The sequence below is a fragment of the Arachis ipaensis genome, chromosome B10, assembly GCF_000816755.2.
Source record: "Arachis ipaensis cultivar K30076 chromosome B10, Araip1.1, whole genome shotgun sequence".
Lineage (NCBI taxonomy): Eukaryota > Viridiplantae > Streptophyta > Magnoliopsida > Fabales > Fabaceae > Arachis > Arachis ipaensis.
The window spans coordinates 131,281,162-131,293,261 of record NC_029794.2 but is presented as its reverse complement, the minus strand read 5'-3'; the positions used below and the strand labels follow the sequence as shown (position 1 = coordinate 131,293,261).

General features: G+C 35.9%; 2 protein-coding genes across 2 annotated transcripts in view; one reads left to right on the top strand and one right to left on the bottom strand.

Annotated features, from left to right (window-relative positions):
* LOC107622389 lies at positions 462–2,476 on the top strand. Its single transcript, XM_016324263.2, has 4 exons — positions 462–658; positions 823–883; positions 1,058–1,256; positions 2,076–2,476. The coding sequence occupies exons 1-4, from the start codon at positions 545–547 to the stop codon at positions 2,116–2,118; spliced, it is 417 nt and encodes a 138-aa protein (XP_016179749.1). The 5' UTR covers positions 462–544; the 3' UTR covers positions 2,119–2,476.
* Positions 6,973–12,100, bottom strand: part of LOC107622390 (plastidic glucose transporter 4) — a 6,656-nt gene continuing 1,528 nt past the window's right edge. The window contains exons 3-14 of the mRNA XM_016324264.2: positions 11,934–12,048; positions 11,702–11,769; positions 11,022–11,154; positions 10,836–10,935; positions 10,617–10,729; positions 10,077–10,170; positions 9,674–9,827; positions 8,987–9,133; positions 8,831–8,904; positions 8,121–8,209; positions 7,885–7,999; positions 6,973–7,585 (exon numbers count right to left, since the gene is read on the bottom strand). Of these exons, the coding sequence (XP_016179750.1) occupies positions 7,403–7,585; positions 7,885–7,999; positions 8,121–8,209; positions 8,831–8,904; positions 8,987–9,133; positions 9,674–9,827; positions 10,077–10,170; positions 10,617–10,729; positions 10,836–10,935; positions 11,022–11,154; positions 11,702–11,769; positions 11,934–12,048 (1,385 nt within the window). The 3' untranslated portion in view covers positions 6,973–7,402. The remainder of the gene's footprint in view (positions 7,586–7,884; positions 8,000–8,120; positions 8,210–8,830; positions 8,905–8,986; positions 9,134–9,673; positions 9,828–10,076; positions 10,171–10,616; positions 10,730–10,835; positions 10,936–11,021; positions 11,155–11,701; positions 11,770–11,933; positions 12,049–12,100) is intronic.

Here is a 12,100-nt window from a genome sequence, read left to right as displayed (position 1 = left end):
AATTTTAAACAATAGAAAAAAATTAGAATTTAACCAAAACTAAAATAATATTTGTCTAATTATTTATGATAAAATTATGGTCAAAATTCACATGCAGTTATTTTTATATAAAATTAATAGTTAAAAATTGATAATTTAATATGTTTGACTCAAATGATATAGTCTTTTCATATTCACCTAATAAGTCGTGAGTTCGAGTTTCTCTATCTATGATAAAAAAAATTTCATAAAAAATAATTGAATGTAAATCTTCACATAAAACTATTTTTACACCAAATTACCATTACATCCGTATAAAACTGCAGATATTGTTAATTAATTACGTATTTTTAATCATTTTAAAAACCAAAAAAAAAAAGAAAAATAAGGTTTATATTATATTTTTTGTGTTTAAATCTTTTATTTTGTGTCATTGACCAAAAAATAAAGCAAATCTCATAATGTATTTATTTTGTTTTTTTTTTTTCCACGGTAAAAAATATTAGTCTTGACCCTGCATGACCGAAAAATCAAATTGAGACGTGAAGAGCAAACAGAGGCAGCCATGGAAAAAGAAGAAGAGGAGCGAAGAAGAGAGGCAGCAATCGCATCATCACCATGCCTGCGACCCAATTTCAGCGCCAAAGGTGTCACCCAAGATCAGCTATCCAAGTTTCGTGTGGGTATTCACTTTAATTTTCTGTTTGATTTTTTTTTTTCTGAGATTTTTCAACATTCGAAAACCATTGCGAAAATTTGACGTTTTCCAACGGTCTAGGATCTGGGTCGTTTTTCTTCCATTTGCATTGATATTAACAGTGTATTTGCTTTCAAATGGTATAGGAACTGCACAAGAAGCGCTTACAATTGAAGTCCAAATCAAAGTTCAAAACGAAACTGAAAGGTTCCTATTGTGATTTTTCATGTGCATGGTGTTGTGCTGTTGTGTTAGTTATTTTCAATTGAGAGGGACTTATGAGTAATTAATTTTAGTTAGTAACTTGCGAAAAATAGTTAATCCTTCACTCTCTTATTTTGAATTTTCTGTTATTTTTAACTTCACTTTTGGGTTTTGTAGATGATGCTAAGACTTCTCAAGGCAATGATCATGCAAGAAGCCAAAAAAGTGGAACTGAAGATTTACAAGTTGATGTCAAAGAATCATCATGCCCCTTGAAATGTGATGCTTTTGCTGCCAGAAAGAATGATAAGGACTCAAAAGATAATAGTAATACCTCTCTGGTTTCTGCACCAAAGAAACAAAAGTTGCATTGGGGGTATAACTCTAACTCCACTTTGGTTAATTGAGCTTCATTGGTACTTAGTAATACTCATTCAGTTCTTTGGTTTCAATTTGCCCCTTTTTATCCTTAAGAGTTAGTACTTAGTAATAGGTATACCCACTAGTTATTTTGGTCCTTTAAATTTTGATAAATCAAAATAGTTTCTGTAGGTAGCAAATGTGGGTCAAATCAGTCCTTTGAGGGAGTCTCTTGAGGGATTAACTTGTGTTACTCATAAGGACTGTTTTGACCTATCAAAATCTACAAAGACCAAAATGATTCACATGTGTACCTACAAGGACCAAAGTGAGCATTAACTGTAATGTAGGGAATAATTCTATTATTGATACTCTTAAAAATCTGTCATATCAAATTAAGATAACAGATTCATGTAGTCTAATATTAATCAAATCAGGTTACTGAGTGACTGTTAATTTCTGTAAAACAATCTTCAGAAGCATCAGATTTAAGAGAAAGAGACACAAATTACGTTTTTATTTTGTTCGGTAGTAGTGTGGGACAGTTTCAGAAAACACAAGAAATTTTTGTCATAGTGTTCTGTCTTCAACTCTTCATCATCTCTTCTTTTTTGGAGATACAGAAAGCACAAGAATTTTTTGTCTAGTGACACACTATCTCTGCCTTTGTTTCTCATTTCAAACAAAACGTTAAAGACAATTTTTGTTTGTGTTTATGGGTTGTTTCAAACCAAAAAAAACTGCTATAATTGTGTTCAGAACATGTAGTTTTATTTGTGATACTTCATGTGAACAGTTCAGAATCTTAGTTGATGTCTGTTATTGATATTTGTAGGCTTGACACCAAGGAAAGGTGGGAGAGGAAGTCCAACATGTAGATATCACCATGGAACTGCTGTGAGGAGGATTCATGGAATTTCTTCAAAATATTTAAACATGGGTTGAGTATTTGGTAAAAAGACCTGTAAGTGCTCATGTTGCGCTACGCATGCAGAATAGTAGGATAAAGGGAAAATCAAAATTTCATGTTTGGAGGCTTGACAAGTTGACAAAGCTGGATTCATTATAGCTTGTAAAGAAGATAGATGACAGAGCTAATTACCTTATAAGGAATTATAACTAGTTATATTAGCATATGATCAGACATTGTATAATGTAGCCATGAAACACATCAATGTCATGCTGAAGTTCTGTAAAAAATTTTACAACTAAGAATTCACTGTGTCTCTCTGCTAATCTTGCATAACCTGTTTACTCCAAAATCCATACTACTAGATTATCCTGGTGCAGGAGCATTGTCCCCTAAGGGATTGTTTGTCAGATGAATTTTGATAAAAGGAGACCGGAAGAGAAAACTTGTGCAAATTTTATACCTCCAAAAATTCAGATACTTGAATGATGAATCTAACAACCCCTACAGATTCAGATGCTTTATGATTAATCTGAAATGAGAAATTGTAAACCTTGAAAATACCTTGATGGCTAAATCTTGGGAAAACAGTAGTATAAGCTAGTTAACTGAATCCCTTTATCAAGTGGAGTGGATCTCACACTACAGATTAAATTGCTATTTGGCAACTTTAGGTTTATTTGATTGATCAAACACTACAATCTTTTGGCATATCACTTTTGTTTCTTTGATCTGTTACTATTATTTTGTGCACATTCTTATATCAATATATTCAAATGGAGTATATACTCAAATAGGTCCTTAAGAAATTTTGAATTAGACGTTTTTATTCCCAAAAAAAATTTATTACATTGAGGTTCCTGAACTTTATAAAAGTAAGATATAAGAGTTCTTCGGTCACATTTTTGAAGATCTATTTGTCTAAGTGAAAACAACGGAATTGACTAAAGTAGGAACTTATATGTCTATTTTTGTAAAGTTCAAGGACCTCGACGTAATAAAATTTTCTAAGGGACAAAATGTAACACCTTACCACACAGAGTCTTATGCTTAAGTCATAAAACAGAGGTGGCGAGGCATTACGACCTCTAAAAATAAAATTTAGTACGTATAGTATTGCAAGGATGTTCATAACTAGGAGCCTTTGAAGAAAAATGGGTAAATTAAAACCGATAAATCAAAACGCGCAACACTCCAATTGGTAACGTAGATTAACAGATAGAGAGTAAGATGACGCTAAGAGATATACCAAAGAGTGCCAAAATACATATATCAAGACTCGGGACTCGGCTTGCGAAGATAACCGATCCGAGCATATAAGTATACATACATATATATAAGAGAATTACCTAAACAACCCCAAAAGACAAAATACAAAACCTGCTTCTCCAAAATAACCTCTAAGAAGAGTAAATACAAAATACATATACAGTGGAGAATATAGTATCTAAATAGGTATATAATAACCAAAATAAAAATCCAAGATACTAAAGATCTCCGCCAAAAGGAAGTCTCCAGCATGCCTCAGCGAGGAGCCTCACGTCCTACATCTGAAAACCACAAAATTCGCATGGGTGAGAACCGGAGGTTCTCAGCATGGTAACGGTGCCCAAATATCTAACATGTAATGTCCTGGGAAAGCCGAAGGCAATCCTAGAACTTCCAGATTATAATCAAAGCGTGTAAACAAGTCCAGACCATAAAAATCAAACACAGGTAACTAACTAAGGTCTTCATCCTAACTACAATTTCCCATTCCAATCCAGCAAACCTCCCAACTGCCAACAACAATTGAAAAGCAAACACAAGTATATCAAATATGAGATGCACAAGTAGGAAGCAAATAAGTCAATCAAGCAATTAGCAAATAATGATGCAGTCAATTAGGCAATCCAGATAAATCACACATAATGCATATGATGCATGCCTGTCCTAATGGCTGATGAGTCTCATCTGTCGGTTATCTAGCCAACCCGACATGTTCGGTAGCTAACCCGGCCGCAGTCTCTCTATTGCGCGTCAATACCATTAGAGGGAATACGTGCCCTGTCACCGTTAGATAGTATATGTCCCTGTCGCCATTAGAGGGTATCTGTGCCCTATCACCAATTTACCATTAGAGGGTATCTGTGTCCTGTCACCGTTAGAGTATATCTGCGCCCTGTCGCCCATTTACCATCAGAGGGTATCTGTGCCCTGTCGCCCATGGTATAGGGTATCGGTGCCCTGTCACCCTTACAACCAGAGAGAAGCATTTCAAACGTACTCACACCCAACCTTTCCATTTATTATTCATCTATTATATCACATCATGAATTTACATATACAATTATCCTCAGCCATAACTCAACATTCATCTCAGCCATCCGACTTAAATTCATAATTCATTTACATTCATAAACTGTCATCACACACAGCTATTCGGCTCACATCATACTCGGCCTTTCAGCTCATATCATACTCAGCCATTCGGCCCATATCATATACAGCACTCCATCATCCTCCCCAACAACTCATATCATCATAATCCATCATACTCAACATAACATCCCCTTTCTTCCTCCACAAGTTACCCTCTTCCCTAGCTCACTATCATTCACTAGGCATTTTACATCAATTTAAGATTAAGGGATGAAATTTGGGGTTTATAAGCCTGAAATAACATCTCGGAAGATTACGAGTTTGTTGGGAATGTGAAGAGTTTGAAAACAAAAGGTTTAGAAAAGAATTGGGTCACGTGCGTACGCACAGGGGTGTGCGTGCGCACGCCCAGAAGTATTTTTAAACGTGTGCGTATGCACGGGCCTGTGCGTACGCACAGAAAGTAAAATCTCCAGGGTTGACGCGCGCACAAGGTGTGCTAGCGCCACCACCAGCATGCCATTCCCAACGTGTGCGTGCGCACAGGCCTGTGCGTACGCACAGCTCGCAATCCTTCATTGATTTCGCGTACGCACAGGGCGTGCTGGCGCTGCCACCAGCAGCCCTGTCTCCGCGTGTGCGTACGCACAAGGCTGTGCGTGGGCACAAGACCAAATTCTCGCCAAATGTGCGTGCGCATAGGGCTATGCGTCCGCACACAAACCAGAAATCACAAATTCTGCAGAAGTTGCAGAATTCAGATTTTTTGCCCAAACTTCCAACGATCATATCTCCTTCCACAAAATTCAGATTTCAACCAAATTTTAACCATTTTAAAGCTTATGAAATTATATTTTCATTGATATAAAAATCATCAAATTTCGAAAACAAAAGCTCAAGATATGATCCGTTAAAATTCATCAAAATCCCGATTTTACCAAAACTTATAAACTCCCCATTTTTAAACATACATTTACCAATTCCATATAAAATCAACCCAAAACTCATCCATTCCGACATCAAACATTTCCAAACCTTTTCCAATCAACAATCCACCAATTTCACCATATTTAACAAAACTTCAATTTAACAAGTTTCACCTCATAATCAACATTTCATAATTCAAGTTCCAAACAAATGTTCAATCCATCAATTATCATATATACGTACATATTTCAATATCACCCTTCAACACATGCTCACCAACAAAAGTCTCAACATAATCATCAATTAAACACATTAATGCACATCACATACGACATCACATACTTGCCCACCATTATCATCATAATTCACATATCCAAATCCAAATCCAAATCACCCCACAATTACATCAAATATATCAACATGTCACAACCCACCAATGTTCATACATAACAACACAATTTATATCATCCATCAACTAACTCATTATTTCAAAACCCTATGCTAAGGTCACTAGCCTACGTTTTCACACAACATTACATTTTAGATACAGGAAACCGAAACCATACTTTGGCCGATTCTCGTTCTACCCGGAACACTCTCAAATTCAACTTTCAAGCTTTCCAAAGCCTCACCAACAGATTTCCCACACAAGGCTCCTTTCCAAACTTTCCAAAATCACCAATCAAGCTCCAAAACACACATATATAATGCCTAAGCCACAATATCACATAAAAACACAATACTCAATCATTAAATACCTCAAATTCAACACTTTCACTAGGGTTTGAGATTCCTTATCTTACCCAAGGATCAAGGGAGTTAGAACAAGCCTTCCCTTCAAGCTAATTTGATCCTATAACACAAGGAGCTCACAAATTTTAATATTTTTGCCTAATAAACTCGAAATCAAGGGCTGGAAATCGAAGGAGAAAACGTGGCTTACCTCGAGATTGATTATATGGGTTTTGTAGAGCTCGACGCCGTGGTCGCAAACAGTGCGTCAATCGGAGCTCCGAATCAAAAGTTATGATCCATGGAAGTTTGAGGTGGATAGTAGCAAGGGTTTATGTTTTCTTCTCCCCGTTTCCCTTTGTGTTCAGCGTGTGTGTGTTTATGGAGGAGGGAGAGTGCTCAGCTCTTTTATTAAATGAGAGCTTGGTTGGGCCTAAAGGCCCAACTTAAGTCCGGTTAGCCCAGTTTAGCCCATTTAGCCCAATCTTAGGCCGATTTTTTTAAAATTTGTGTCGAAATTCTCGTCTTTAATTTCTCTATCACATTACACCATAAAAACCTCATTTCTCACTTTCTAGAAGATATTTTAACTTATTGATTAATTATCCACTAATTAACCGGATTTTACACAAAATCGTCTAATACGAAATTCCTTAGGGACCTATTTGAAAATATACTCATTCAAATGCAAAGGGAAAGGAGGAGTAGTTTCTTATCTAACTTGAAAGTTTACCTGAAGTTATGGATTTTCGGTAAATTTGAATTTAACACGTAAACTTGATTCAGGGTCTGAACTTGAGAGTTTGATAAACTTGGAAATCCAAGAAACCTCTAAACTTATTGCTTCCAGAAACAGAAGTGTACAATTAGTGCCAACCTCATGGTTTATTACATCAAAGGAAACTCTAAGGCTAGAGGAATCTTATTCAACCCTGATAAATTGAAGCGAGAAACTGAGAATGTTCTTGACAATATCTACCAAACATACATTCTAGGCAAAATTTGTCAGTTCCAAAATAGATACAAAGTACAGACGCTTGACAATAGCTCTCACACATATCATTCTCATATTTTCACAACTGAAACTTGGCAACAATAAACTACTAGCTGCCGACCAGCTCACTAGGCAAGATGATGACCATTGAGTAAAGAAAGCTAGCATCAGTTCTAAAGGCAAAACAATTCCATGAGCAGCATTGTAATTATGACCACATGCACCTTATGGAAGATTTTCAATTCGTGGGACTGAGGGCACGTTCTATTTCCTCCAAAGATCGACCCTTTGTTTCCACCACGTTACCTGCTATGTACAAGACAGCGAGAATGCAAACGCCCGAGAACCCCAAGTAAACAGAGCTGATGCCAAACTTGTTCACCACACTCAAAAAGTAGAGGCCGATGACAAAGTTGGAGATCTGATAGGACAAGGAAATAATCCAAGTTTCGTTATCAGAAAAATATTTAGGCAACCAAGAAAGGCTGTATAGCAATAAAATTCAATGCAAAATAAGTCATACCAATCTGGGTATCACATAGAAAGAAATAGATCCAAAATTTTTGAGGTAGAATAATCAACCTATTTCCTAAGTAAGTTTCTTCATTATAGTATCAGGCAAATCAATATGAATATGTACAGACATAAAATGATAGCAAGATGTATACAGTAGTTACGCGTAAAACATTAGAGTTTAGACTGCTATGCAAAATCACTCACCCAGTGTGTGCCTAATGACAAAGAAACTGCTTTGGCTCTGATTCTAGAAGCAAATATCTCTGGTAGAAGCAAGGCAGGCACAGGACCAGCACCAAGGGAGAAGGATAGGACATAGCTGGTTAAATTCGTAGATCGCAGAGTCAACAGAAATGGAAAGACTAGATTATAGAGAGAACAATAGGACATAGCCATATGTTAATTGAGGTTTAAATCTTTCAGATATTCAAATGACTTACAGAACAGTCCCAAGGACTGCAAGTGTGCCTGAGTATGGCGCAAGGACCTTCCAAGTAAAAGACAGGGAAAGAAGCAACATAGAAGCAGCCTGTGAGAAAGAAAAATTGGTTAATTAGTAAAGCCAGTAGTAACGGACACATGGTTAATTGGAATAGAAGATACACCTTCCCCTTAACCAGTGCTCTTGGGTATAAAAAAATCGGTGCTGGGAGAACCATGTCCCCTATGGGATACCAAATGCTCAAATAGGATTGCCTCCAATAGGAGGATACCTATAGTTTAAACCCAAAAGTATCGGCATGCTAATGTAGATGAAGACTAGGGAAAAACTATTCATATATAGAAAACGGAAAATTGGCATTCAAATAATTTAAAGTATTATGGAAACACTGATGTACCCAGTGCTACTTACATCCATAATTTGGCATGCAGGCCTTTGGGATATCATGGCTGAGTTGAAAGCCAAAAGGAGATGGGTTTTAACTAATCATGGTAATTTAAAGTGTAAAGTATATAAGCCCTATTGTCGCACACAACAAAAGTGCAAGAAATGTCTTTTAACCCAAGGAAGTTTAGCCAGAGAGCATTAGGGCTACGAAAATCACATTATACATTCAAGCTTGTGATATTCCAGAATATCACCAATCTATAGTTAATATATTATGTTTTTATGCTTTAGGTCTGGATGCATGCAGAAAATAACTAGTACCATCCCAGTAAAACTTGTGATAAGGAGACTTTTCCTTCCTTGTTTGTCCATCAAGGAGGAAGCAATAGCAGTTCCTACAACAAAATAAAACATCAATCATAAAAAGTATCATGCCATGCATATTGCACAAAGCTAACTAATATTAAAAATACTAACCGAAAACATTTGATGCACCAACTAGGGCACTTGCTGCAACATCAGAAGCGATTCCGGCACTGCGAAACACAGAAGTTGAATAATAGACGACAGCATTTATTCCAGCCATCTGCTGGAACAAGAAAAGTGCGGCCCCAACGCTCACAACTGGGATAAGACATTTTAGGGAATTACAACACCATTTTATGTAAGAAAGCATTCATCAACACCAGACTCCAGAGTAAACCAAAGAAAATTCAGCAGTGAAAGAAAAAACATAAACTGTTGGATGATTATCATTAAGATATAACACTTCACAGTTCACACAAATATTTTATGTATAACGGGCATGCCTCAGTGAAGTCAGAACATTAAAGGTAGTCTCTTGGGTTATAAAATCTGACAATGCTATGGGCTTATATCGGAACAAGAGAATTGGCTTTCAAAAAACATATTCAAGATAAAATTATCACAAATCACAATAATTATGTTATGTATATAGGACTATATGGACCCCCCTTGAAATAAGGAATATGTTTGAAAAAGCCTTCAAATGATGAAGCTTAGCACAAATGATAACAAGCAGATAAAATTAACTGAAGTAGGGATGATATGATAGCAATTCTTTAAATGACATTGAAAGAAGTTTTTTAATGGGGTTATTAAAACTAGATTAGTCATCATTCATCAACATAAGTTTTTTGGTACCTTTCCAATATCTGCTACTAAACAGATCAAACCACCCTGCTTCAGGTTCAGAAGAACCTTGAGTTGCTGCTGTTAAGTCACGCATAACTGCAGCAACTCTTTCTTTCCCATATAGTGTTTTAATAGCCTTTTCAGCTTCAGCTATTTTTCCTTGCTGTAAAATAATAAATGGAATTTTCTCAAAAAAACTACCATAAAATCATTGCATCAAATCTTAACTGACAAATATCATAAAGAGTAAAATATTCATGTTCTGATGAATTAAACGAGTAGAATACTTGACAAAACTCATTGATAGATCCAAAAGCAGCAGCTTCTTTTTTTTTTTCAATGGCTATTTGTCAGATAAACTTATTACTCCCACGAGGCCACGACATAAGATAACACTTAATTGCAGGACAACCTGAAAAAGCCATCGGGGACTCTCTGGAGAAATTGCCATTCCAAGTGCTAACAGAACTGATGGAACAATTGCAATGCCAAACATAGTCCTCCACCTAGAAAAAAAAAAAAAAACAATAAAATTGAGTCAGTTGGAGAAGGTAGAAAAACTTGCCAATAAGTGACTGTGTATCGAAGTTTGTCTATTAACTCAAGTTGAAAATAACAAATTGAAAACATCCTCGAAGATTTCTCTTTGAAAAGGAAAAGAACAGTAGGAAAATCACAAAGGAAAGAGGGTCTTGTTAATCTATTTGTTTCTCAATTCAAAAAAAGCCACAAGTTTTCCCACTCGTCACATGGAATACAAGAAAATAATAGAACTAAGAATTTTGCTTCCAAAGTTATTTACACTGAATACATTAATTTGCATCTCCAACATACATGCTACAACATCTGAACGATATGATTCATCAGGAGAAATAAACAGCTCACAAAATGGTAATGGTGAAAAATTCCCAAATAAATAAATAAAAAGCTTTATGATGAAACAACTCAATACCATATAGGGTTTCCTGCTAGAGGTAACCCAGCCACCAGAGCCAGAAGAATCCCAATACAAATAAAAAGTTGATTAACAGATCCAAGAGCTCCACGAATTTCTGTTGGTGAAATCTGCCCAGTATATATATATATATGTAAACATTGTCACAAGGATCACATAAATACATAAAAATTTAAAAATGTTGACAAATGTAAGAGTAATTTTAAAGGTCACAACCTCAGATATGTATAGTGGTACAATAGCAGATGTGACCCCAATTCCAATACCAGCAAGCAACCGACCAATGATCATTGTCTGAACACTTTGGGCTGTAGCACTGTAAGTATAGCATAGCTCAAAACATCAGATATATAGCACATTATACAAAAGATAAAACCTTGTCCTAAAGAACAATTAACATACCAAAGAAATGCTCCAATTGCTAGTGGGATTGCATCTAACTGAAAAGTCCTAGTTCTACCAAATTTGTCAGCCAATGTTCCACCGGTAAAGGAACCAACAGTTGCACCAGCTAGGAGAGTGCTGACAATCCAACCTGCTCAAGGATTTTCCAGCCATGAAAATCAAGAGAAAACTACTATCGGGCCTATACAATAATACAGGCAAAGCTAATATACTTTATAATCAGAAGATGTAAACATAAGGCATACAAATTCACATGCTAACAAAAATAATAAACCTTTTTTTACTTATGTTTCTGCACCCTTTCATTTTGTTTATATAACAGGGTCATAACATGGACAGAAAGTAATCTGAGAACTTTGTTGGCTACACACACTAACATAAAAATATAAGAGCAGAGTTAAAAAATAGGAGAAACTATTCTCCTTTCTTTTATGTAAATATATGGTATTTTCATAGAAATGTACAGTTTTCATTGGGGAGTGGATAAAACCACTCCCAAATTGATAATGTCACTCCAATTTGATAAGTTTTAGGTATAGATGTACTTTGCATTGAGGGTAGTATCTCCCAAATTCGGAGTGACACTGTTAGTTGCAATATCCACTCCCTTTTCATTGCTCATAAAATAAACATTTCAAAGTAGTTTAAAACTATATATAAAAAGAACTAAAATGTACCTTGTAAAACAGTATTTTCAACTATTCCAAGATCCTTTGCCATGTATTCTAGAGCACCATTCACCACCCTACCCAAACAAGGCATTGTTAGAAGTTTGCAACATAAAGATACTATCTAATGAAAAACAGTGATATAACAATAGAATCCAACAATGTATTGCAGGCACAACATTGTTGACATAACTTAGATGGTTATAAACATGAACAGATACTGTAAAGAGGCAATCCATACCCAAGATGATAACCAAATAAAATGGCTCCGAGGCAAGCAACACCAACATAGGGCAGAACAGTTCCAGAAGATTTCCCCTGAGGAACGGTGGGGACAACATCTTCGACACCTCCATCTGCAACTCAATTTTACTTACTATTATGAGCATATTAATATATCAGAAAGCC